This window comes from Ochotona princeps, chromosome X, assembly GCF_030435755.1.
Source record: "Ochotona princeps isolate mOchPri1 chromosome X, mOchPri1.hap1, whole genome shotgun sequence".
NCBI lineage: Eukaryota > Metazoa > Chordata > Mammalia > Lagomorpha > Ochotonidae > Ochotona > Ochotona princeps.
In genome coordinates, this window is record NC_080865.1 from 107,349,450 (window position 1) to 107,376,253 (window position 26,804).

The 26,804-nt window shown below is 40.5% G+C and overlaps 2 protein-coding genes across 3 annotated transcripts; one reads left to right on the top strand and one right to left on the bottom strand.

Moving 5' to 3' along the window:
* MTCP1 (mature T cell proliferation 1) lies at positions 1-5,781 on the bottom strand. 2 transcript variants are annotated; one of them, XM_004598884.2, is made up of 5 exons: positions 4,906-5,464; positions 648-799; positions 368-538; positions 230-281; positions 1-147 (listed from the first exon to the last, which is right to left on the bottom strand). In XM_004598884.2, exons 2-4 carry the CDS (start codon positions 750-752, stop codon positions 234-236), a joined length of 324 nt encoding a protein of 107 aa, XP_004598941.1. In that variant the 5' UTR covers positions 753-799; positions 4,906-5,464; the 3' UTR covers positions 1-147; positions 230-233. The 2 variants fall into 2 exon arrangements, 1 of the variants encoding a protein (XP_004598941.1); XR_009244576.1 differs by lacking the exons at positions 1-147; positions 230-281; positions 648-799 and having other exon boundaries at positions 400-538; positions 4,906-5,781.
* BRCC3 (BRCA1/BRCA2-containing complex subunit 3) lies at positions 5,718-26,804 on the top strand. The gene is made up of 11 exons (XM_004598885.4): positions 5,718-5,840; positions 6,381-6,397; positions 7,203-7,257; positions 10,656-10,775; positions 13,653-13,740; positions 19,112-19,200; positions 20,648-20,703; positions 24,343-24,474; positions 24,983-25,026; positions 25,826-25,994; positions 26,680-26,804. Exons 1-10 carry the CDS (start codon positions 5,718-5,720, stop codon positions 25,975-25,977), a joined length of 876 nt encoding a protein of 291 aa, XP_004598942.1. The 3' UTR covers positions 25,978-25,994; positions 26,680-26,804.

Consider the following 26,804-nt stretch of genomic DNA (forward strand, 5'->3'; position numbering starts at 1 on the left):
CCCTTCCTATACTTCTGTGTTTGGTGAGCAGTCTTTCAACCCACTCCCTCCCACCAGGCTCAAGGGTGGATGCACTGCAGTGGTAGATGAAGTGATTGCCATATACTGAACAGAACAAAGGAGCATATCTTCCTAGAATTCCAGCACCTGGAAAAAAAAATCGTTAAAATCACTACAACTGAATAGAGTGAAAACAACAAGGGAAATGGGAAGAGGCAGGAATACATACCACGTTAATCATCAGGCAAAAGCTTAAGCAACAGCTCCCGTACTCCCCTGACCTGTGAAAAAACAACAAGTTTAATAGAGTACTCACTCTCCTAAAAGAGCCCCATATAAATGCAGAATGGTTGAGCAACTTGTGTACCATCAAATGATGCTGTATCTGCCATAAGCGAGAGTTGTTGTCCATGTAGCGCTCCTCTGGGTAGAGTTGCCACATGAGAGGCAGCTGCGAGGTAAGAAGGTGACTTGGTCTAGCTGCGTCACCTAAGGGAACCTGAATTTGCTGGACTCGTGCCCTTAGGAAACTCGTCTCCTAATGGAAAGGAATGATTGAAAATAAAACAAGACTTCAGAATATTGAGACTTGATGAAAAACAAGTTGCATGAAACCAAAAGAAAATAAACAAAATGTAAACAGTTACCTCTTCCACGACGGCCACCCACGTGCGCTGGTATTCGTCGCGGTAGATACCCTCCTGGTGAACCCAGAGGTGATCGGGTGGAGCCCCCACATCCTCTCCTGCCATTCTGGGCTTTGGGTTCCAATTCTAGCCCTGCTTTTCTCCACCTAAGCCTGCAGCACCCGCGCACAGGACACAGGTGTGACTTTTTGGGGTTTGAATGCACTCAGCAATGAATAAGGTGACCTGGGACTAGCAACTACCACCCAGAATCAAACTTCATCTATATCTGAATCGCCTAAATACAAGTAAGGGCACATGAAACTTTTTGCAAGACAACTGAAGTGACACTGACGCAGAGTTCTTAATGCTAATTTTTAAAGCAAAACATTCAAGAATTCGGATAAGTAATGAGTTCTGTGGGAACGTGGAACTGGCACTGTAGGAGGCTGGGCAAGACTTCACAAAGCAGCATCTAGCAAAATGCAGTTAGCAGCAGAATGTGCATCACAGCATGCCTAAAGACATGGCTTCTGGCAGGAAGACAGGCAAGCAAAAGCCACTTCCAGTGACCTTTCAGAAGGTAACATTCTGGAGGTCAAATAATATTCATGGCATTCTACATTGAAATAAAATTTCGTTTTAAGGAAAAGAACCTGTTTGTCAGTTTAAGAGACAGGTTACTTCTAATAGCTGGCCACTTCCAGCAGATAATTTTCATATCAGCAAAAATATTTAAGGTAGTTTCATGGAACATCTAAGCTGTGAAACTGTAGGGACCATGGTGATTTGGAGATGAGTGAGAGCAAATGACAGCTGCTTATCTATGTCCTTGTTTCATTTTAATAATGCTATAGGATGTTGCAGAAGCCCTTTTCTCCACAGAGGTATAGGTTTAATTTTGATTCTCCAAAGCAGAAGGCCAGAAAAACCTCTCTGGATTCCATGGCACAGTTTCATTGTCTTTCTACCTTTTGTAGCATGAGGCAGACCAGGAAACGTTAAGGTATTGACCTAAACCAGATTCTCTTCTCAAGGACAACAATTTCTCTGTCTTCTCTCTCTGCTTGTCATTGAAAACCGTTTATCTTCTGTCAAAGGAAAGTATGATGTACACTGACACACCCAAATGATCTGCTGTTTGTGACTCATCTCAGATCACACTTGTTTTACCCACTTGTACCCTTAGTTTTCATGTACATGTGTTCTCACATTTCAAATTCATCTAAGGTGGGACCAATTCCCATACCACCTCTTCTGATCCTACAGACTCAAAACTTAAGAGTTACCTTGGGTTTCTTCCATGTGCATATCCTCTCTCACTAATTCCAGCAAGCACCATCACTACCATTTGTATCTGGACTATATTTCCCGATAAATGCCAGGCGAATATTCTCATTTCATACAATGCCCGTAATGCCACCCAAGGACCCCATGCCTATCTTAATATTATTGTATAGCCCATGGCCTGCCTCTTCTGTGAAAGCTTCCTAAAGTTCTTGCTGTTGTAGGTAGTACTTATTTAAAGTGCAGATTTATATGCTAATTATAAATCAGCTTTCATATTTTAATCTTCTCATTTCATAAGTCCTGTCTCCTCCCAAATACAGAATGGTATGCTGCCTGCTGTTCAACAGCAATGATACACTTCTTGATCTTACTGCTCAATATTTCCACAAGCAGATAAATACATGTACAGTGGGAGGAGAGGGCCAGAGCGGCAGTTATGATCATCCATGGCTAGAGATTAAATTGTCCAGGCATAAGCTTGTTGCTACTCTACTATATATCTTTTCTCAAGCTCCTTTTTTCCCATTTAGCAGATACAATGACTCTGTCTCTCTTCCTCTCCATAGCTTAGGAAAGCAGATACAAAGAAAAACCCAGTAATGTCCAAATAAAATACATTAAAGCCTAGATTTTGGGCATGGAAGATTAAGTGTGCCCAATTAATTTCTTTTTCAAGTAGAAAGGGGGATGCAGCAGCACTGTGGCATAACAGGTTAAGCCAGTGTAGGTGGTAAAGCTGCTGCATGCAATGCCAACATCCCATAAGCATGACAGTTCATGTCCCAGCTGCTCCACTTCCCATCCAGCTCCCTGCCTGTGGCCTGGGAAAGCAGTCGGGGATGGCCCAAAGCCTTGGGATCCTGTGCCCTCGGGGGAGAGGCTCTGAGCTCCTGGCTTTGAATCAGCTCAGCTCTGGCCATTTGTGATCATTTGGGGAATGAATCAGTGGATTGAAAAATCTCTCTCTCTCTCTCTCTCTCTCTCTCTCTCTCTCTCTCTCTCTCTCTCCTGGCCTCTCCTAGCTATAACTGTTTTTCAAATAAAATAAATCTTAAAGAAATTTATGATATTTAGCATTTCCTAAATTCACTTGGTTACAGAACATGGTTTGTTGTTTTTATTTGTTTTTGCACGTAATGGCTGTTTACAAATTCAGGACTCCTTGAAGTAAGATGAACTTAAAAACCTCAGGATAAACTCCGATCCAAAGTACAACCCAATGCATGGACTATAAACTTGTGCAACTGATGAAATATTACCAGCTGCAAGTACAAGTGGCTTCCAAAAAATGTTTAGATGAAGCATTTTCATCCAGTTAGTTAAAGACCCTGTTCTCATGGGAGTCACCCTGATGCTATGGCCAGAGAGTACACTGGCCTAGACAAGACAACTCTCAGCTTGCAATTTTGTAATTTGGGCTATAAATGGATAACACATAAGTGCTTCTTTGGGTAGTAATTTACAAAAATGATTTTTACTTTAGACAAGGAATTCTTTCATTTTAAAAACAAACTATGGATTGCTTTCATTTTCAGGTGTTTGGATGGGTTTTAGAAACTAATTAGTTGAACACAATTATTTTAGTTGAAAGCCAAGTAATAATCTGATCTCATTACAATGAGTGAAATCACCCAGAACACTGGCCCTGGAATGTTCCTGCCCCATGAATCAATCCTGAGCCTGCCACTTCCTATCTCTGTAACCTTGGGCAAGTCACTTCCTCTCCATCTTAGTTTCCTAATGTATAACATGAAATTTAAGGGTATGTCAGTCAGAATAGCACTTATAGAAGACATATTTTTACATCTATTGACTCATTTGATTTGCATACGCTTCACGGAGCATTATGATGTGGGCAGTTGCAAAGCTTGACTCCATTTTTGGCAATCATGTACACTGGATAGGTAAGTACACAGTAGAGTGCCTGCTCCTAACCTTCCTGGGGTGACCATTTGGTGTAGCAGTTAAGTCACCACTTGGGATTCCTGCATCCTATATCAGATTCCTGTTCATGTGTACCTAGCTCTGACTGCTGCGGGCATTTGTGGCATGAAGCAGTAGATGGAAGAGTTCTGTCTATCCTTCTCTTTCTCACTTTCAAATAAAGAAAATAATACAATAAATTTCAATGTTTTCAGTCATAAAAGGCATCCAACCACTGCATAATATGATTATAATATAATTAGAACATAATTCTGCGATGCCTAAACCCAGGGACAAACAAAGCTGAAGACATCCCATCGACAAACACAATCAGCAAACTACCCATTCTTGTCTGCTGAGGGCAGAGCCACCAGGCAGACACAGCGACTGCAAATAATGACTTAGTAACAAAATGTAGGCACATTTTGATGAGTGCAATGTAATTTGCACATTTGAAAAATTTCCAGCTTTCATCATTAGCAAAGTTGCTCATCAAAATATGTACCGTATCATCACAGAGCGTTAGGTACCAACGGGGGTGCTTGGCTCATCTATTACAGATCACTTCTGCATCGGAGCAGTACTTGGGAGTAGCTGCACTGGCACTGACTTCGGAGAAAAGAGCAAAGCGTCAGCTCTTCTTAAGCAGCACCTTGGGAATGGCTTTGCAACCAGGTAGAATACAAACAGAAATCAACAAACATCCACGTGAATAGGCTGAGGCGGCGACATATAGTCATAATTTCCTTTGCTCTAGAATCGCTGCAAAAACACACAATATCAAAAAGTTGTGAGCGGGAAGATCTGGAGTTTTGTCCCTCGGCAACTTTGCCATACAATTCTTTTTTATATATAACTTCACCATATCGTCAAGACAAGGAATGCTGAGAAGAGTTGCATCCTGGATGCCAAATGTGGTCTACACAAATCGAGCACAACTGAGGCCTCCCGATTCCCCGTTCCCTGTATCACACAGGTGGCTACAGGCCTTTGTTCAAAGTAGTAGCCACCAAGCTGATACTGTTTCAGACACAGTGTAGCACTGTTTCTGCAGAAGGTTACTCACATGAATATAATGTTTCTTGGGCTATTTACTCCGCTTCAACAACCGCTAGGCTAAAATTTCCAGATTCCCCAGCCCGGGGCCAACTAACTCAAGCCGCGGCTGCGACGAGAGCCCGTGGCCAGTCGGGGGGCATCCCGGGCCGAGGTCACCCGAACCGAAGTTACAAGCCGGATCGCCTGCAACCGGAAGTGGTCCAGGGAGAGTTGTACAAGGTTCAAAGGCTGCGACTTGTAAATAAAATAAAACAAAATCGTAACTATTTAGGACCGACTTGCGAAAAACAGTCTCCCTGGCTCAGGAGGCTGGCGTCCGTGGCGACGTCGCCTCAAAGGGCTGCCCCTGAGACGTGTAGGCCGCGCAGCACTCCCGTTAGCGGACGGGGAAAATGGGCGCCGGCGCGGCGGAGGCGTCCACCCAGGCCACCGGGAGCCGCTCCACGAACCCGCACGGCCGCCTGTGGCCCGAGAGCGCCCCCTCCCTGCCACCCCTGTCGCTCGGCCTCGTCGCGTCGACCCCGGCCGGCCACCGCCCGCCAGCCCAACGGGCACGCCTGCCCCAACCGCTGCTTCCCAGGTGCTGCTGGGGGGGCCCGCCCCCGCGCGTCGGCCCGAGCCGCGCCCCGCCCCCGTAGAGCACTCCCCCTCCGCCCATCCCCGCCCCCACCAGCTCAAGCCCCGCCCCCGAGGAAGGGGCGCGCTGCGGGCCGGAGATGGGCGGAGCTCGGAGCAGGGCCGCGGGGGAGGCTGCACCCGAGCAGCCGGTTGGTCAGGCTGGAGTGGGCCCGAGGCGGACGGGAGCTGGGTTTGAGCAAGATGGCGATGCAGGTGGTACAGGCAGTGCAGGCGGTTCATCTCGAGTCTGACGCCTTCCTAGTTTGTCTCAACCATGCTCTGAGCACAGAGAAGGAGGAGGTGATGGGACTCTGCATAGGGGAGGTAAGTAGGTCCACGCAGCCTTGCTGGAACCCTGCTGCACAGTCCTAGGATGGCCCCGGGTGGGGGCCGGCAGCACCAGGACCTTGGCAGATCCTTGTCCACCGTTTAGCTGTATCGCAAGCTCCCAGCGATATTGCAGAACGCCCGGGAGGACCTGGCTTTCCTTTAGCTTTTGGGTTATTTAACCCATTTGAAAAAAAACTGCAGGTCAGACCAAAAAGACATCATAGTATGGTGAAGACATCAGAGTCCTGGGAAGCAGAAAACCGCATTTAGAAGGCCTTACCTGCCCCTCTAGGGAAGCACGGATTTGCACAAAGCAGATCCCAGAACCTAAGAAACCATGGGACTTTCAAAGGAAGCTAAAGTTTGCGCTGCGTGAAATGGTGTACAGGGAGGAACGGGGATGAGGAAATGCACCTTAGCTGTTCACAGTCTCCAGCCATTCATATCCTATTTCTCATATAATTGCATCCCTGTACATGAAACAGCCATAACCATAATGTGAGCAATAACGTTTTCTACTTTTTCCCATTCTAGTTGAACGATGAGACGAGGTAAGACGATGTTGCTCTACGCATGTCTTCTAAGTCACTGTTTATTGAAACTTGTAACAAATGATATGTATGCATAGTATCTTAAATAGTCTCTTTAATAGCAAAGCTCCCTAGTTGGTACGTTTTTTTTTTTTAAGGTTTATTTATTTTTATTGGCAAGGCGGATATACAGAGAGGAGGAGAGAGAGAGAGGAAGATCTTCCGTCTGATGGTTCAATTTTTTTGTGTCTTTCGTTCCAGCTCTTACTTACCGAAGAATTTTTGCTTCAGATGTGCATGTGCCCTTAGCTGAGAAATATGGTTGCAGGATCAAATCGGAAATGAACCTGAGAAATTTCTTTCTTGATTTATATAAAAGCGGGATATTGCAAAGATTAGCAGTGCATTTTGCTAGTTTCCATTTTTTGTGCTTGATATGTTTTAACTTTGTCTCCTATAAAATGTCAGTGAGATACCAGCAGTTGGCTTTGTGTTTATGCATGCAAATTGTTTCTGGCTTTCTGCCTCCCCGTGTGATGTACCCTCCACATCCCACAGATCCCCAGCAGCTTCGCAGCTTGACCTGCTTCAACCTTTGGGTAACTATTAATTTCAAAGCATAGCAAAGTATACTTCGGAGCCCTACATCCTCAATACCTACCACTCTGGGAACTGAGCTTTGTATGAGTGCAGCTTTAGTACTGGTTCTTATTTCTATCGTCTTACTAAGGTTGCATTACACACTGTTAGTCCTGTTATTTTACTTTAATTTCTTTTAAAAATATTCAATGCCCTAGTTCCCTTTTTCCTAATTTATCCCCAACAGGAGTGACTTCAAATTTGCATATACTGGAAATGAAATGCGCACAGTTGCAGAAAAGGTATGTGTGCTAGAATTTTACGTGATGGAACCTGGCAGGTGGGAAGGGATTTCTGTTATGGGGTGATTTCAGTTTGTGTTGTGTGGGTTCTTTCTAGTCAAATCAGATATAGAAAGAAGACCTCTTTGTGGGGTTTTGTTTGGTAGCAAATTATTGTTAGTGGATCAGGTTTACATAGTTAACTGTCACTAACCTTCTCTTGCTTTTTCTCACTGCCTATTTTCTGGTTCTTCTCCCACCTTCCTTAAGATCTTCACATCTAGCTCTCAGTTATCTCTTTATCTTGAACCCCAGTTTCTACTCATGCTTCCTAGTCTCCCTTGATTTTCCTTCTGTGTGCTCTTACCCAAGCCTTTTTAAGGGTCTAATATAATGCTTCTCAGCCTAGTTATGGTAGAAGACCAGTACATGTTTTTCTCCAGTATATCCCAGATATGGAACTTCTGTAAACTAAAATGAAAATGAATTGTTTCCTCCCCTCCTAGCAAACTACCAAGCAACAACTACATATACTTAGTCCCACAATATTCAAAGTTCTACACCTGAACACATATCAAAGAAAGCATCTCTCTTCCTGTCCTAAGCCACAGCTTCTTCAGGGACTCTGTCACATGACATGCGTGTCTGCAAGAAACACTACTCAGTCTCCATCTTCTGATACTACTAGTGTATACTTGCTTTTATACCAAGCTTGTTAATGCATGTTACTTTAACAACTATCATAAAATAAGCTAAACCATTTATGTCAGAGACCATCTGTACTTGATTCTTGGAACATTTTAATTTCATGTATAGCCTGCCACCTCTTAGATTATCGTTGCCTTCCATTGTAGGTATTTGTATTTGCCCACATATTTAATACCTTTTGTAGTGCTTGTTAGTCCTTCCTTCCTCTAGTATGTCTGTGCTCATGATGAATTCTCTCCATTTTAGGTCTTCTGCAATGTCTATTTTTTTTCCATTTTTGGGTGAAACATTTGAATATTGAGTTCTCGGCAAATACTGTCTTTTAGCACTGTAAGCTGTTGTCCTTTTCTCTGTGGCCTCTTGTTATCTATGTTGTAAGGTCGTAGGTTTGCCAACTCTGCTTTTAATCTTCTTTATTGTATACTGTGTGCCTGCTAGATACTGTATAGTCCTTGTCCTGAAGGTACTTCCATTCTGCTATGGGAGAAAGTTGTGCATATAAATCACAACCTAACAGTATACATTCTAGCAGGAATAAGTGTAATTACGCAAAGAAGTCATATGGAAGAGAAAATTTGGAAACTGAAAGAACGTGAAAGGGTTCGCAAGGTGAGGGAGAATGGAAGTACAAAGCGTCTTAGATAGAAAGGGCTGTGTGTGCAAGGCACCGAGGTATAAAATGGGACCACGTGGTATATATAGGGGAAAGTGCCAGAACATACAAGTCTTTTGAGATGCTGTACAGACTTTTCAATGGATCACTAGCTTTAAATTTTTGTATTTGAAAAACTTAAAGTTGAAAGCAGGTTATAGAAAACAAAATCTTTGCTTGTCTGTATGTGGAAAAGAGGTAAACTCTTTGCTTGTCAGTGAGAAATATGGAAGTATCTTCAAAACATTCAAAACCTTGTGTGTGGCTCTCAATTTTTTTGCTCTCAGAGAAACTTATCTTTTAATTCAAGTTTATATGACCTTTTGGATATAATAAGTGTGAAGGATTACTATAGTAAATAGTCTATAAATGTTGAGCTACTCTACATTTTTTTTTTTTGCCCTTTAATTCCAGTGTCTGTTTCATACCTGTGGTACATCTGGATTCAGACTTGCCCCATTTCAAGGGCTCAGTAGACCTGTGTGCCCAGTGGCTGCTGTGATGTAGATAGCAGATCTGTCTTTAAAAGCCTTCAACATCTGACAGTGCCAGGCTCATAACTTCTGCTGAAAGTTTCGAATCATTTTATTGTTCCAATTTTGCTTTCTCTGCCTGTCTTCCTAGGCTGTTTTATTCCAGCCCATGCACTGGTTCACTCCCCACATGACTGTACCCACTGGACCAGGCTGAACCCAGGAGTCTGGGGCTTCCTAGTTTATGTTCAGACCTCTGCTCCTTCTCTCCACACTTTCTTTCTCTCTCTCTCTCTTTTTTTTAATCAATTCATAAAAACCTCATTGACTCCCCGATGGATTCTGTTTGAGCCTGATCTATTATCTCAGCTGCCTGCTAACATTTGCCACATTATAAATCTTCTCGTCCCAGATCTGAAATTGAGTTCGTCTTCCATCCTTTACTTTTCTAAAGTTAAGATTTGTCTCCTATCATCAGCCTCATTTTAACCTGGAAATTTTCTGTCTCCTGTCACCCGTGGTTCATAAGCTGCCGTATCTTGTCTGAAATCAGTTTTGTCTTTCTCTGCCATCTCCTTAGTCCCGGACTTCATCTTATTTCTATCTAAAATGATTCCCATCCTTCCAGCTTTTTCTCAAATCATCCAAGACCCTTGCATAGTCTCCCCTTGATTTTCTCAGACTTACCCTCTTCCATTCCAGCCCAAGCTCTGTGTCCAACTCCGTTAGCTGTTTTCTCTTCCAGATAACTCACTTCCACCTTTGATTGCTTTCAAAGCTCTTTTGGTTACCTGTAGATGGAGAGACTAGCAGCAGTCAAGGAGCAGATGTAATTGCCTATCTTTGCTATAAAAATTTTTTTTCTAATCTAAGTGATTTCTTTCCTCCGAGTTTTCATAGCGTTCATTTTCTACATTATTTTAATATAGTTTCATGTATGTTACTTGCTGCTCAAGTGTATCATTAGCATTTTTTAAGATTTATTTTATTTTTATTGGAAAGTCAGATGTACGGAGAGGAGGAAAGACAGAGAGGAAGATCTTCCATCCACTGATTCACTCCCTAAGTGGCCGCAGTGGTCGAAGCCAGGGCTTCTTCTGGGTCTCTCACACGGGTGCAGGGTCCCAAGGCTTTGAGCCATCACCCACCACCCTCACAGGCCACAAACGGGAAGCTGGAAAGCAAGTGGGGCCATGGGATTAGAACCAGCATCCATATGGGATTCCGGTGCATGCAAGGGGAGGACTTTAGTAACTAGGCTGCTACACCAGGACCTGTGATTAGTATTTTGAACACTTTTTGTTCCTTTCTGTGACACAATGTCTTGCACATGGTTGTAAATCAAATAATTATGTTGTTTTTTCAAAGCAAAATTCCATTGTTGATCTAAATTTAGCTTTGCAGGTTTTTTTAAAAATTCTTATTAAATGTACTCATGTGTGTTGAGGTTGGGTATCTTGAAGCATTTCATTAACCATGAGAAAACTGTGAGTTATAAAGTGGAATCCTTAACCTGCTATTGTAATGTAATACCACTCTGTAAGCGAATGGAGATGTGTAACCTTTTCTATGATTTTTTTCTTTAGGTTGACACTGTCAGAATTGTTCACATTCATTCTGTCATTATATTGCGACGTTCTGACAAGAGGAAGGACCGAGTGGAGATTTCTCCAGAGCAGTTGTCTGCAGCCTCAACAGAGGCAGAGATATCCTTAGAAGTCAATAAGAAGCTTTTATATGCTCTGGGCTTCTAGGCCGCAATACTCTGCTTAGGTTTCCCATTTATCTTTCTGGCAGCTGGTAACAAATCGTAATATTGACCCTTTCGATGCAGTTGTTTGTTTCCTGCTGCGTTGCTGTCTTCATACCTCTTCCTTTTCCACCTGATCCTTGCTTACAGTTCTCATATGGGATTTCTAAGTTTCTCGTGATCTTAGTCTTTACCCTTTGGAAAGATTTCCTTTGAGACTTCCCCTCAAAAATTGCCATTCTAAGAATTGAATGTGATATTCCATGTTAAATATAATCCAAGTGTGATCATATAGGACATTTGCTTCCTGTGATCTGGACAGTATACCCTAGCTGTAACAAATTTACACCAGTGGCATTGAAGTGGTGAATATTGTGGTCAAGTAGACAGTTCTTTCTAAAAGTCGATGGTACACGTCTATAGCAATAAGCTTGAAAAAGTACAAAAAAGGTATCGCTTCTCAGCCTTTTGGCTGAGATGAAGTGTAAAAAATACAAAAAAGGCATAGAAAGTATTTCTGTCCAGCCTCTGTGTCCAGTTCTGCCAGTGACGGTCTTTAAGATATGAACAAGTTAGCAGTTTTTCATGTATTCTTATGGATGAATTCAGTGTATATATAAAATCATATGTAACTATTTCATTTTGAGAAAAGTATCTAATACTTAATGCTAGCTTATACTGTTTCCTTTGTTCATTCACTGTGTCTCTTCATTATATAGAACTGTCTGATCCTGATGATGGCATGTAGTAAATAACATATATACTCTGTGTTTTACAAATATGTGCATCTCTGTAGAGCTCATTTCAGAAGGTGATATGGGGCAAAGGTGATATGTACATGTAGGTATGAAAGATTTGCCGGTAATATATAAGAAACCTGTTTCTCAATGCTCAGTAATGTCATAGGTTATCAAAGACTGGTTGTGGAAAATCAGATCAGCAAAAAATCTGATCTTTGCAATTTTAACGAATGATGTTCTTATGAGTAAATTTGATCAGCTATTTACATTTTTAAAGAGTCGTTTTAATTTTTTTCTGAATTATCTGATATCTTTTGCCCATTTTTCTGTTGTAAGTTAATAACTTACAAGAATTCTAGATATTAAGAAAATTGGTCTTTTGTGATGAAGATTTTTTTCTATTTCATCCATGGCATGTGTGTTGGTTTTCCAGTCAAGGTTTTGTTTCAATATTTCTATGTAATTATATTTCTGGATTTGTTGTATACCTTTGGCATCTCTAATTTTTAAAACCTATTTTTACACAATTACAAAGTCATACAAAGTCGCAAAAACCATGCAGACAGATCTTAGTGCCCCTCACATAGTTTTCCCTAAAGGATACATGTTACAAATTAGATTAGGAGCCCGAGCATTGTTCCTGATACATGTAACTCTGTTTTGTTACACATCCAGAGAGCAGTCAGGCTAGAGGGCTGTTCAGCTGTGTACAAGAAGCTGTTGAGTTGCTTGCGATTGGTTTGTTCCTTTTGAGCCTTGCTAACACCAAAACAAACTTTCTTTCCTCGCCTAGATATCTTCTCCAGTGTTCACGTTGTTTGTTTCCCATCTACGTGGCCTTCCTTGCATGCTGACTACTGTCTTGAAAATTGTTGCTTCCTGTGTGTTGTCCAGGTTTTTTATTTGAGGCAGGAAGGTAAGTCTAGTCTCTGTGACTGTCTTGGCCTGAAACAGAAAGTCCAGTCATTTGTATTTAAAACACAAACTTTACTGAGATCAAATCTGAGGCCGTGACGATGTATTACATGATTATCTGTTATACCTTCAAACTGAAGCTAGTCCATCCCCCAAATGGGGCCGATGGCTCGAGTTATTGTTTCATGTTGCTAACTTTAACATTGCAATTACCATTTATTAAGCTACTACTAGTTGCTGGGCACTAGAGAGAACACTTTGTGTGGATTACCTCATTTATGCTTCACTGTTATGTGAAACATTATTTCTCCCAGTCTGTAGCTGAAGAAATGAACTAAAAGAAATTAAATAGCTTTGTACATGAGTAGATGTATGTAAAGTTAAATAATTTTTCAGCATTTGAAAACTGAAATGTGCATTATATTTAAAATGTATTGTTTCTCAGATTTGGTTTTACAAAAAGAATTGTTGAAGTAAGTCATTGGCAGGAAGACTAATTGGCATTTGTTGGAAGAGCAGCAGCAGCTGTCTAGGAAGTGACCGCTTCATAAGTTCATAACGGAAGTGACTTCTAAAGCTTTGCAGGTAGCACAGTGGTGGGGATTTGAGTGATCAAACAGGATCTAAACTGTATTAACTATGTACAATAGTAGGTGACACGTGGATTCTTTCAGTAAACAAATAAATAAAAACCCTTGGGGCCATTGTTGTAGTGTAAAATTCAAATTGCCACTTATGATGTCAGCACCCCATAGTGGGGCACTGGTGTCTTCCAGCTGCTCTACTTTTAACCTGGCCCCCTGCCTGCATGTGTGGAAAGCACTGGAAGACAACCCAAGTGCTAGGCCACTGCTGCCTGCACAGCAGGCCCGGCTGGCTTTGCTCTGGCCCCACCCTAAGCTGTGCATGGAAGGTCTGCATGTCTATGTGTGTCTGTGTCTGTGTCTGTCCCTCTCTTTGTCATTTTGCCATCAAACATAAAACAAAATAAATCTTAGGAAAACTTTGGCCTTTAATTGGACAGTGTAGGAAATTCTGAGTGTCCCCATTGTTTCATTCATCCTTCTGTTGCCATTAAATTGTAATAGGCTTTATTTTAAACTTTAAGATGCTTTGTGAGTCCTTATTAACATCAGAAATTTTATTTCCACCTTTTGAAAATACCTTGACAGACACACAGGTTGGCTGAATTAACAGGTCGCCCCATGAGAGTTGTGGGCTGGTATCATTCCCATCCTCATATAACTGTTTGGCCTTCACATGTTGGTAAGTATGATGAAGTTGCAATGTTTATTGGTTTCAGAAACAAGTATCATTTTCCTGCTCAATTATATAAGCTATAGTTATTTTAAGCCAAAATTTCATTATCCTTCAATAGATGTCAGCATTTTAATATGTTTTTCCATGATTTTGAAGTAATGATTTATGTCATTTATGTCATACAAAAGGTGGTGTGATAGGCTATGCTGCTGCTTGGTACACCCACCTCCTATATCGAACCCTGGCTACTCTGTTCCATCTAGCTGTCTGCTAACACACAAGCTGGGAGGCAGCAGATGGTGGCTTGAGTACTTGGGTCTCTGCCACCTGCAGGGGTGACCCGTATGGAGTTCATAGCCCCTGCCTTTGACCTAGTCCATTCTTGGCTGCTGCAAGCATTTGGGTAGTGAACCAGAAGATGGAAGACCTCACGTTCTCTACCCCTCTTTCTCTCTGCCTTTCACCCTCTGTCATTCTGCCTTTCAAATAGAAATAAATAAATTGGTAAACATAAAAATGGAGTAAGTCCCAGCATGCCATTACTCATATGTATTCAGGAAATGAAGACTCTAAAGCCTGACAAATGGACTGATATTTAAAAAGAAAAAGAAGTATAACTGAAAATTGCTGGTTGCTGAATGGTAGTACTGTCCAGTAGTACTCCCATTCTGAAGATTCAAAAGTGTTAATAATGACATTTACAAAACTGGCTTTTATAATGTGTTTTTCACATAATCTGTCCTTGCTACTGGTGTTCTAGCCTGCTTCCCCATCCATGTAGATTGCTTTTTCTCTGCCTTTGCTCCTTTTTGATATCTATCGCTTTTTGAAAAACTTTTTTTTCTGCTTTACAAGTCTCTCAAGAAAGTAGAATGACATTACTTGGAGAGCAAATTAATATTCATAAGCGCTTAATTATTCATTACAATGGTTTTCAAAGGATTATTTCCATTAATCCTGATGGTAACCCATGAGTAGAGACTTTACCCCCTATTGTATGGCAGAATAAATGAAGGCTCAGGTGGGTGAAGTAAGTGGCAAAGCTGAGGTTAGCCCAACTGTGTGTTGTTTCCACTGTGAACACTACTAGTCATATGGGCTTGAGTTTGTAGTGAATTCTGCATTCATCGTCACTGTAGTATGAATGGCTAAGGAAAACCTCTTATTGGTCCTCAAGGACTATCTGGTGCTCTGTCCCAGTTAAATCACTGAATTAATTGAATAATTAGCTCTGCTCTGTTTCTTACTGAGAGAGGTTTACCCAAGCTGCTGCAATATAATAGTGGTAGGTCTGAGGTGTCCTTTTTTTTTTTTAAGGTTTATTTATTTTTATTGCAAAGTCAGACATACAGAGGAGGAGAGACAGAGAGGAAGATCTTCCATCCGATGATCCACTCCCCAAGTGAGCCACAACGGCCGGTGTGCGCCGATCCGAAGCCGGGAACCTGGAACCTCTTCCAGGTCTCCCACGTGGGTGCAGGGTCCCAAGGCCTTGGGCCGTCCTCGACTGCTTTCCCAGGCCACAAGCAGGGAGCTGAATGGGAAGTGGAGCTGCCGGGATTAGAACCGGCGCCCATATGGGATACTGGCACGTTCAAGGCGAGGACTTTAGCCACTAGGCCACCGTACTGGGCCCAGCCGCACGTATCTATGTTTGATTAATAAAATTGTAGTATTTTCAATGGAAAGGGTAAAGTGGGAAGCTACAAACTTTAGAAAAACAACATTTTACATGGAGACAATCAGACAGATGCCTGGAAGCTGTGAACTACAGCCAGCTCTCCCATGTGGGTGACAGGGGCCATCAACTCTGCCTCCCAGGATGCTTCCACGCAGGAAGCTGGGTTCAGGTGCTGTCATATGGAAGTAAGCATTGTGCCAAATGTCCACAGCTTGAAGGGGTAAATCTTAGCAACAATAATAAAAAAACACGTGAATTTTATTCTGTCATAATTTCCCACTTAAAATAGCTCAAATAGTTTAAGGAATGCCTCAATCTGCTTCTCCCATTGTCACATTTGTTAGCATTCCCTGCATATGTAGGTTTATGTCTGGATGTATCTTTTTCTTCTCAAGTTGCAGAGCTTTTGCTCCGAAATAGTCTTTGGCATGAATTTCCTAAAGAAAAGTAGGATTATTTAAATTATTGACCTTAAATTCTTTAGTTGGCTTGTTAATGTCCCTGTAAAGGTGATTTTTGTTTTGTTTTGTTTTGTTTTTTTGTGAACATAGTCTTGCAACCTTGATTTGCTTTGCATCACCATCAGCCACAAAGAACTAAGCACCAACCACTTAGGAAAGAGAAATTGGAAACACCACAGACCTGCAGAATTACTTTCAGTGTGATAATAAGTTAAAATGAAAATGTTAAAGTTTTTGTGGTAAAAAGAAAGTCCCTAGGAACTTAGGAAAAAATGGACACTCAAAAGCTTCAGAATATGGAGAATAAATAAATTTTCTCGAGAGAGAAAATGTGAGAAGTTTGCGATGAAACAGTAACAGCAATTTAAATCCCTGTAGGAGGATGTATGAAATATAAAATTATTTTTTTCCACAAAATGGCTTTATTTTGTCACTGACAACATGCACAACACTGCAACTGTATAATTTTGTTCAGTTTCTTAAACAATACTTAAGTATGCATTAAAAATACATGTTTACATTTAAGAAATATGACACATTAATGAAGTCCTCTGTAAACATAATCCCTCAATACATTTTCCTAATTATTTCATACATAAATAGCTTAATGTACAGTCATAAATAAAGTGATCATTTTTAAAGCCTAGAAATATATGCAAATTCTTGAGTAGGCCAAAATTGGCCTCTGATTTTTTAAATAACATGCTGTTATTTGCAGCGTTAGTTATTTGAATGATTTGTCACAAGTTCTTATTGTCTCCCCAACTTTTCTGTCAATGACAGGCTATATCCAGTGTAAGATATTATGCATTTAAAAAGTAAAAATGATCAAAAGTATAAATTAAAAAAGAGAAAGTCACTATTCAAATATTAACCCTTTGAAATTCATTTCAGCTTATCTGTAAAGCAGAAAATGCAAATAAAGGATGAATGCTTTTATTAAGTTTGAGGTGTTATACCAGTTACAGGAATCATTTCACATTTGCAGAAAAACAACAATACCACCCTCAGGAGAATTCTATGAAACATCAGAGAGGTGATTGAGTGTCCATGCAATGGGCTGAGGCAGCAATGAGGTGACCAGAGACATTCCACCGGGCCTTGCCTCGCTGCTAGAAACTCCTTGTAGCCTTGCTAACCAAGGAGCAATGCTCATCACACACCCATGCCATCCGACCCAACTGCATGGCTCCCCACATTAATCCTTGTGTATGGCTTGTGGGTGATGTTATTAACACCCAGATGGCTTTGGCAGAAAAAAAAATTCCCCACCTCTTATGTAGCAAAATTTTCTTTTAGTCTCTGGGATGTTGAATTGAATTATAGCAGAATCACTTCTATAAACTGATTTCCCTTGAGAGTCACCACCATGATAGTTCTGCGTGTCCATCCTTTAGTAACAAATCTAATATATTCACTTTAATAGAAGCTGTCCACAGAAGAGCTCTCTGATGAAATATTTTTAATCTCATTCCACACTCTTTCTAAGTCCCCAGGGAGAATTACCAAGTTTTAGAGGGTAACTGATATTTGCAATTTCTTTCTAAATCACATTTTTGTAACAGGTATACTCTTGGACTAGACAATAGAGCTTTACTATTTAATGAAGACTTTTTCTAACATTTTACTAACCCAGTAAAATATTTATTACCTCCAGCATTGTAGCATGGTATGTTAAACTACTGCCTGTAGTGTCAGCAACCCATATTTGTACTAGTTCCAGTCTCAGATGCTCCACTTTTACTCTAGCTCCCTGCAGTGGGCTCCTACCTCCTAGCTTTGGATTGGCCCAGTCCTGACCATCGTGGCCATCTGGGGAGTGAAGCAGCAGGTGGAAAATCATGCTCTTGAAATAAATAGACCTTTAAAATGTATTTATCTAATTAATTTATATTTGTATGTTTGAAAAGCAGAGAGGAAGAAAGATCTGACATCTGGTGAGTTACTCCCTCGGTGCCCATAGCAGCAGGGTCAACCTGAAACTCAATCTGATGTGGGTGGCAGGGGTCCCAGCATTTGGGCCATCTTCTACTGCTTTTCATAGTACTCGTTAGCAGTGAGGTTAGTTGCAAGCAGAATAGGATTCTACTCCAATATGAAATGTGGGCATCTGGGCCTGGCACGGTAGCCTCATGGCTAAAGCCTTCACCTTGCTTACCCTGGATCCCATATGGGTGCCAGTTTGTATCCCGGCAACTCTGCTTCCCATCCAGCTCCCTGCTTGTGGCCTGGGAAAGCAGTGGAGGACGACCCAAAGCCGGACTTTGCACCCGTGTGGGAGACCTTGGGCTTTGGCTCTAGCCCCCTCCCCCTGGCTTCAGATTGGCACAGCTCTGGCTGTTGCAGCCACTTGTGGAGTGAATCATCGGATGGAAGATCTTTCTCTCTGTCTCTCCTCCTCTCTGTATATCCAGCTTTCCAATAAAAATAAACCTTTAAAAAACGCTTAATACTTAGAAGAATAAGAAAAAAGCAAAAGACCTTAGTTTAGTAGAAATAGACAACAATTATAAACAATAATTGAATGGAAAATGATTTCATTCATGTGCAGTATCTTATAAAGTAATCACCAATTATTAGCACTATGGTAATGTAAGATTCTTAACCATTGATTTGACAAAGATATAAAACAATTATGCAAAACTATATTTATAACAATGCTGCTGTGGGCATTTCTTTCATTTTACTGGGTTTTGGTTTTTTAAATTATTGCTCCCACAAATAAAGGAGAACATGCAGTGTTTGTCTTTGTGGATTTGGCTTCGTTCAACATGATCCTTTTGATGTTTTCTTGACTCTTTGTCTGTTTTTACCTTTATATCCTGTACTGTGGGAGTATGTTCCGAAAAAAAAAAAAAAATCTTGCATAGTCCAATGTCCTGAAGCAGTTCTCTGTTTTCTTTTACAAGCTTTAAAGTTTCATGTCCTACATCTAGGTCTTTATTTTGACTTGGTCTTTGCATATGATAAGAGATGGACAGTTTAGTTTTGTTCTTCTACATGTGAACATTCAGTTTCCTTAGAGCCATTTGTAGAAAAGACTCTCCAGTGTGTGTTCATAGCATTCATGAAATGTCAGTTGCTGGAAATGTGTCAGTTCACTTTTAGAATCTCTGTTCCACTTTTCTATATGTCTGTTTTTATGTCAATACCATGCTGTTTTAATTACTGTAGCTTAATAGTATATTTTAAAGTGAAACACCCATGAGTGGGCTGTTTTTGTCTGTATTTGCAGATGTTCGAACACAAGCCATGTATCAGATGATGGATCAAGGCTTTGTAGGGCTTATTTTCTCCTGTTTCATAGAAGATAAAAACACAAAGGTATTGTGTGTGTGTGTGTGTGTATATTACCTCTGTCTATGTGTTTGTGTAGAGAAAATTATCCTTGCAGTTTTAATATGATAGCCAGGAAATATTTCAATGAGAAACATCATTGAGTCAAAACCTGAAGAATATTAGAGAATAGGTCATATTACTTTCTTGAAGGAAAAACATGCCAGGCAGAGGAAATATCCAGTATAAAGACCCAGTATAAAGACTGAATGTGGAGCATTGAGGAAATTGTGTGGCAACAACAGACTGAGGACGACTGTCACCATACATTCCAGTTTGCTTCTGTCAATCCCAGTTTTGTCATTTAGTCTCTTTCTTCTCAGAAGTGTATCAATTTGCACAGTAACTCAATCTGTCATCTTTTTTCAGAACTAAAACATAATGGGGTGGGGACAGATCCTGTAAGACCTTAGCTTCGTCACTGAGTTGAGGAGCTACTGGAAGTGACTATGTTTTAGTAGAACTTGTAGGAACTGTATTCGTCAATAGACTTGGAGAGGGAAAGTGAAATCCATGGTATCAGTGACACCAGTTGGGAAGCTATTGTAGTGACCTCTGCAAGAAATGATGGAGGTTGACCACAGTGATGGAATGGAGATTCTTTACATATTTTGATAGCTAATAATAGTCACAACTGCTAGCATTTTCTTACTTACTGAGTGATGGGTACTTAGTAAGTATTTTGTGCATGTGCTCTGACTCTGACAAGAAGCCTATAGGGAATATTCACGTCTTACTGATGAATGATCAGACGCTCAGAGAAGTTAAATGATTTGCTCCATGGTTACTTTTGTTGTTACTTATTTGGAGTCTGTTCAAATTAAATTCTCTCTGAATATTATGATCATGTCAAGAAATTTTTAACATGTCAGTCCAAACAAAGAAAAGTACTGTTTGACATTGTCAATACGAAATCTTTCAACAATACCAAGAGTATAACTATTTAGTACAATGGTTATATTCTCAGAATCTGTATTAATGATTATTCTATATAATATCACTTCTTTCCAGAAATGTTAAAATTCAATGCCTTAAACCTAATTCACTTAAGTGCTTTCAGATTTGTCATGCTTACATATTTGTTGTTATTATAAATAGTTATTGGTAAGTTTGGGAATTTCCAAATACTAGTTTAAATGCTATCTATTACGTTTTTGGTTCTCCACATTTGTCAGCAATTCCTTGTTTCCCTGAAGTGGCTGTTGGGTTCTAGCCATCTTGTGTGGACTGAGAATATGATGCTTCTTATATCAGTTGATTTCTGTGTCTTTGGAATCTCTGGAACCTTCCACTTCCAGAGGCGACTTTGGATTTTAAGTTAGAGTCTACTAAGTTGCTATCCTCGTTTGAAGATTACTCCTTCTTTGTGTGACATATCTTTGCCTTTGTTGTTGTTGTTGTTTTGTGGGTTTTTGTTTGTGTGTTTGTTTTGTAGACTGGCCGAGTACTCTACACTTGCTTCCAATCCATACAGGCTCAAAAGAGTTCAGAGTAAGTACGACAGAGATGTATCTGTGTGTTAATGGGCTAATCTGCAGTCCAGGGAATTGGTTATTCTAATTTTTTTTGTTTTATTTCTCTTGCTGGTAAGACACTAAGAGCTCTATATTTGTACTTATACCCATTAGCAGCTCTATAAGAGATGAAATATCTTTGACAGTTTAGATATTGGGTATCTTAGCAGTATCTTCATTGTAATTAATTCACCAAAATTATTTCTTTCTTTGGTGAGTTATAAAATAAAAACTACATATGCAGATTTTAGATTTGTATAGATTCATGTCTGTGAATGGACAAATTCCATATCCATCCAGTGGAATAGTACTTATAAAAAAGGAAAGAAGTATGGCCTGGAGCCGAGAGCCTCCTTAGGATCTCCCACATGGGAGCAGGGTCCAAGGGCTTCAGCCTTCCTCTCCTGCTTTCCCAAGCCACACACAGGGAGCTGGATGGAAGGTAGAGCAGCTGGGACTCAAACCAGTGCCCATGTGGGATGCTGGTCCTTCAAGGTGGAGGATTAGCCTCTTGAGCCATTGCACCAGCCCCTCTTCACCTTTCTTCATTATTTTTTCTTTTTGATCCTCTGATTTATTGATTTCCCGTGACCTGTCTTCAAGTTTTCTGATTCTTTTCTGACTTACAAAGTCTTCTGTTGACTTTACAGTGAAATTTTCAGTTGACCTACTGTGTTCTAGCTCCAGTAATTCTAATTCTAATTTTCAACATCTTTGTTATATCCTCATTGAATTCATGGATGACTTTTCTGATTTCATTTAGTGGTTTATATCTGTTTTCATTTAGCCCATTGGGCATCTTTATGACAACTAAGATAATCACTGAGGCCACTAATATTGCCTATTGGGTAAATCCTACACCTGTGGTGCCAGCACCCCATATATGTACAGATTCAAATCCTGGCTGCTCTACTGCTGTTCCAGCTACGTATGAATGTGCCTGGGAAAGCAATGGAAAGTGACCCAAGTCCTTGGGTCCCTGCACCCACATGGGAGACTCTAGAAAAGTTCCTGCCTCCTGGCTCCTAGCTCTAATCTGACCCAGCTCCAGCCACTGGGACCATTTGGGGAATGAGTCAGCGGATGGAAGATCTCTTTCTCTAATGTTTCCATCAAAATAAACAAAGTCTATTAAAAATATTTTTTTTATCTGAAAGGCAACTTTACAGAAATGAGAGACACGGATAGAAAGAGCGATCTTCCATCTGCTAGTGCACTTCCCAAATGGCTGAGATAGGCAGAGCTGAATTGATCCAAAGCCAGGAGCTTCTCCAAGGTCTCCCACATGGGTGCAGGGTCCCAAGGCTTTGGGCCGTCCTCGACTGCTTTCCCAGGCCACAAGCAGGGAGCTGGATGGGAAGTGGAGCAGCCGGGACATGAACTGGCACCCATATGAAATGCTGGTGCTCCAGGTAGAGGATTAGTCTACTATTATACTGTGCCAACCCCCAAAATAAAGAAATGTTTAAAAGAAAAAAAAGACACCTTTCCTAGTTCTTACAGGAGTGGATGCATGCCAGGAAAGACATTCACCATTCAGAGCAACCAGAGTTTTATATTCTGAGAATATTTCTTTTATAGAATTCTCAATGTTGTTTTAGTCATCTAAAAATTCCCTAAACAAGTTGCTGCTGCTTCTTTTCCTTGCATCTTTGCCCTCTTGTTCCCACTGCAGCCTGAAGCCACTTTACTGATGTCACTGTATTGGGTTCATTTTTAGAGCTTATATGACTATGTTCTACTTTTCTGGTTTTGTATTTGTTTTTGTTCAACTTCACCTTAAATTCCTTTAACATTTTTCGTAGTCATTGTAAACTTCTTTATCTACTGATTATATTATCTATGAATCTTCTATTGACTTTTTGTCATGGTCATTTATTATTTTCTTGGTTCTTCATGTCTTCCTCTTTTTTGTCTTATGTCAGATTTGTTAAAAGAACCATAGACATTAGACTAAATAATGCTAATCTCCAGAAACCACATGTCCCTTTCTGCGTCAGGCAGCTACCATGGAAGATTTATAACTTCAGTCTAATTGGGATGAATTCTTCAGTGACTTTCTGTTTTGATTTGTTGGGATTTCAGCTGCTGCACCTTGATACTGCAGTCTTATCAGTCAACACCCATAAACATTTTGAAAACTACTCAACCTGTTTTGAAAAAAGATAAAGAGAAAAATCATTATCTTCCATTCACTAATTCACTCCCCCAATGCTAACAATAGCCAACACTGGTCCAGGATAAAGCTGGGAGCCCAGAACTCAGTTAGGGTCTCCCCCATGAGCGGCAGGTACTCAGCCACTTGCGCTATCGGCTGTTGTTTCCCATGGCTTGCTTTAGCAAAGTAGAGCTCCGGACTCAAGCTCAGGGATTCTAGTGTGGGATGTGGGCATCGCAGGAAGCAATGTAACTACTGCTCCAAACACCTCCCTCTATCAACTTATTATAAATTTCTTCCTCTAGAATTACTAGCTACCTTTTCATGAAAACTGTCCCTAAATCTCAGTCTCTAGATTCTTCTATTTCCTTCAGTTACTCTTTGCCTTGGTAGCTCTCACAGTGACTTTGCTTAGAACCCATTTTACTTGGCCCAGATATTCTAGGTGTTTTCAACAGTAGGATTATTCTTATCAGAATCAGAGTCTGGCGTGTGCTTGGACTCTCACCTGTGCGGATTCTGGGGCTGTAATTTAAATTGTCAGAAGCTCTAGAGGTTTCCTCTGAGAACCATTTCTGCTCATGTTGCTGGAAAACTCAGCAACATTGTTAAGTAAACTAATGGCAGCTGCACATTGACTACTTCAACGTTTCTAGAATCATCAGTAATAGTGTTTATTCCAAGTGGCCTTTTGCAAACCACCTAGCCACCATGAAATTTTGTTTCATAAATTCTTCCCTAACTATTTGGGTGTGAAAAAAAAAAGGTCTCTTGGAATTTGTGTTCTATCTAGTTGTGTTAAAGGGCCCAGACACACTACTGGGTTGGAAAAAGAGTGAGAGGAGCTGGAGTTCATGTTGCTTTATCATCAAACCAATGAGGCCTCATAGTGCCATGGGATTGTTCAGTGATTAAGTTTTCGGTATGAGTACCTTCAGTGGAATGTAGATTGGTTGGCTTTGATAAAAAGCACATCTGTTTTTCCCGCTCTGGCATCTGTGAAATGTTTCCCCCAGGGGAGAAAACAGGAGATGAAGGCCACTGATGAACCCTAAGTTAGAACAAATGACCACAGATGTAAATGAGCTTATATAGAATCAATCTGATAAAGTCATTGAAGAATTTACAATTTCTCTTCCTCATGCACTGCGATCACTGGAAAATTCTTGCGAAAACATTATAAGAACTTTGAACTCCTAAGGCTTCCATAAATTTGGCAGAAGTAGTCTTGAATTATCTTTAGGAATAGAGAATATTGGCTCTGCAAGTGGGCTTCCACTTTGCTGTCAGATGAACACATTTTGAACTTTATATGCTCAGGAGTTGAATCACTTAACGAGTTAGAGCCATGTTTAATCTTTGAAGTAAGCTGTGTCACAAAGTCTCAATGAAAAGGACAAACAACTTTGAATTACAAAATTCAGTGTTAAAAAACAACCTGAACTGATCACCTTGCAGGTATGAAAGAATTGAAATACCCATCCATATTGTACCTCATGTCACCATTGGAAAAGTATGCCTTGAGTCAGCAGTAGAGTTGCCCAAAATCCTGTGTCAGGAGGAACAGGACGCATACCGGAGGATCCACAGGTACCCGCCTCACTCATCCCTGCTCCTATGCCGGGACTAGTCCATAGTTTCTTGTCTCCTTTGTCTTTAGCCCTCTTCCCTTTCACCTCTGTAAGAAAGCTTTAGAGCAGGCTTCTCACATTCCATGGTGACAATCTCTTTTTAACATCTGGTTCTCTCCTGCTATAGTTCTTTTTAAAATATGAAAATAAAGTAAACCACAACATCTTAACAGCTCTGTTTCCAAACACTGGGTCTTGCCCATTAAATGTGTACTGTGTTAAGGTTTTAGTGATATAATTATTTCAGAATTGTATCATTGTATCTTTGAATTGTCTCTTGAATCTTCAAATAAAATTATATCTCCCTCATAATTAAAACATAGCAATGGGAGCGTAAATAATTCATATTAATTTAATTTAGCTGGTAAAGCTCTCATGCAGTTCATCATTTTGTTATAGTGCATCACCATTTTGTTTTCCTTTCAGTGTTTCCTTTGCCACTAACCTAAACTATTTTATCCATTTAGCCTTACACATCTGGACTCAGTAACCAAGATCCATAATGGCTCAGGTAAAATGTTTTCCTTGAATATTGTTGCTGATTTCAGAAATATTACTGATGATTTTCTTTCCAATAAAATAAATAAATCTTTTAAAAAAAAAAGGCAAATTTACATAGAAGAGGAGAGACAGAAAGATCTTCCATCTGCTGGTTCACTCTCCAAGCGGCCACAATGGCCAGAGCTGAGCCAATGCGAAGCCAGGAGCCTCTTCCGGGTCTCCCACACGGGTACAGGGTCCCAAGGCTTTGGGCCGTCCTCGACCGCTTTCCCAGGCCACAGGCAGGAAAGTGGAGAAGTTGGGACACAAACTGGCATCCTTATGGGATCCAGGGCATGCAAGGCGAGCATTTCGCCGCTGAGCCATCAAGCCAGGCCCAGTAAGTAAATGTTGAAACAATAAAAATGAAAGGCTTTATTCAGACCCTTACAGAATATGTAGATGTTAATTCTAATCTTTAGAAGAAATATGGATTACTATAAGGCTGTAAGTTTTTCACTTTTTTTCTATGTCACTGAACCTTTTGCCCAAGGAGAAGGAAGAGCTGACTATCTTTGTGCTCTGCATTGCATGACTTCTCTCTGGCTTCTTAATCCAGGGATATTCTGATGGCCTCAAAACAAATAGCCTTGTTCAGCTTATCAGTCTTCCCCTGGCTGGCCATTGAAAATCATTTATGAGTCCTGCTCTCATTTTTTTCCTACTACCTCCTCCTCCCAACTTTTTTTCTGTGCTCATGATTGGAGTGCTGTTGTTGGGGATTAGGCTGTGGATAATGTTTCTCCTCATCTCTGTCTTTTCTGTTTAAGTGTTCACCAAGAATCTGTGCAGTCAGATGTCAGCAGTCAGTGGGCCTCTGCTACAGTGGCTGGAAGACAGACTGGAGCAAAACCAACAGCATTTGCAGGAGCTGCAGCAAGAAAAGGAGGAGCTTCTGCAGGAACTTTCTTCTCTAGAATGAAGAAGAGAAGAAACGAGGTAAAAGAGCCTTTTTCTTTTTCTTTTTTTTTTTTTTCATTTTGTGTGCTAAACATGGTCTGACACAACTGTACTCTTTGCCCTCACTGAGAGGCATACATCTTCTGTCTTCTTTCATTGCTACAATGTACCGAGGTGCCTCTCAGTGGTTCCATCTATGTAGGTGCCTTTCTGACCAAAGAATGAGTTCTAGCAAATTTGAAGCAAGTTCCAAAGTGTGGTTTTCCAGAAATAAAGGATTTAGGATATAGTAAAAATTATGTTGGAAAATTACGTTGTTTTTATTATATATAGCCACAAGCAATAAATATGTCTTCAGACAAGAGGCAGGTCTGTTACATATGTTAGAAATGAAAGTGAGAATTCAGGAGATGAAAGAAACCAAAGAGGACTCAGATTCCAGTAACAATGCTAAAGGTTGCTTGGGTTTTTTGTTCCTGTTTCACCCTATGCAATTGTTTTACAAATTTCAAGAGATAATTTGTAGTTGGCTACATCAGAATCAATTGCTGAGCAAGCTCTGTCTCTGCAGGTAGAAACTGGAAATTTGCATGAATGCCCAGATGTTTCCAAAGCATAGTAACATTTCAAAAATACTAATCTAGTATGGATGGACTATAAATACTGTATTTTCCCTGAATCTCCACATCCACAGTGCCTCTCTTTTCTTTTTTATTTGTTATAGGAACAATGAAGTTAGTGTAAAATGAATTCAACTAACTCTATTTTGAAGAACTAAAAGTTGGATGACTCACTTTGCCTGACTGCAAGACTTACTATAAAGCTACAAAAATCAAGATGGTATAGTAT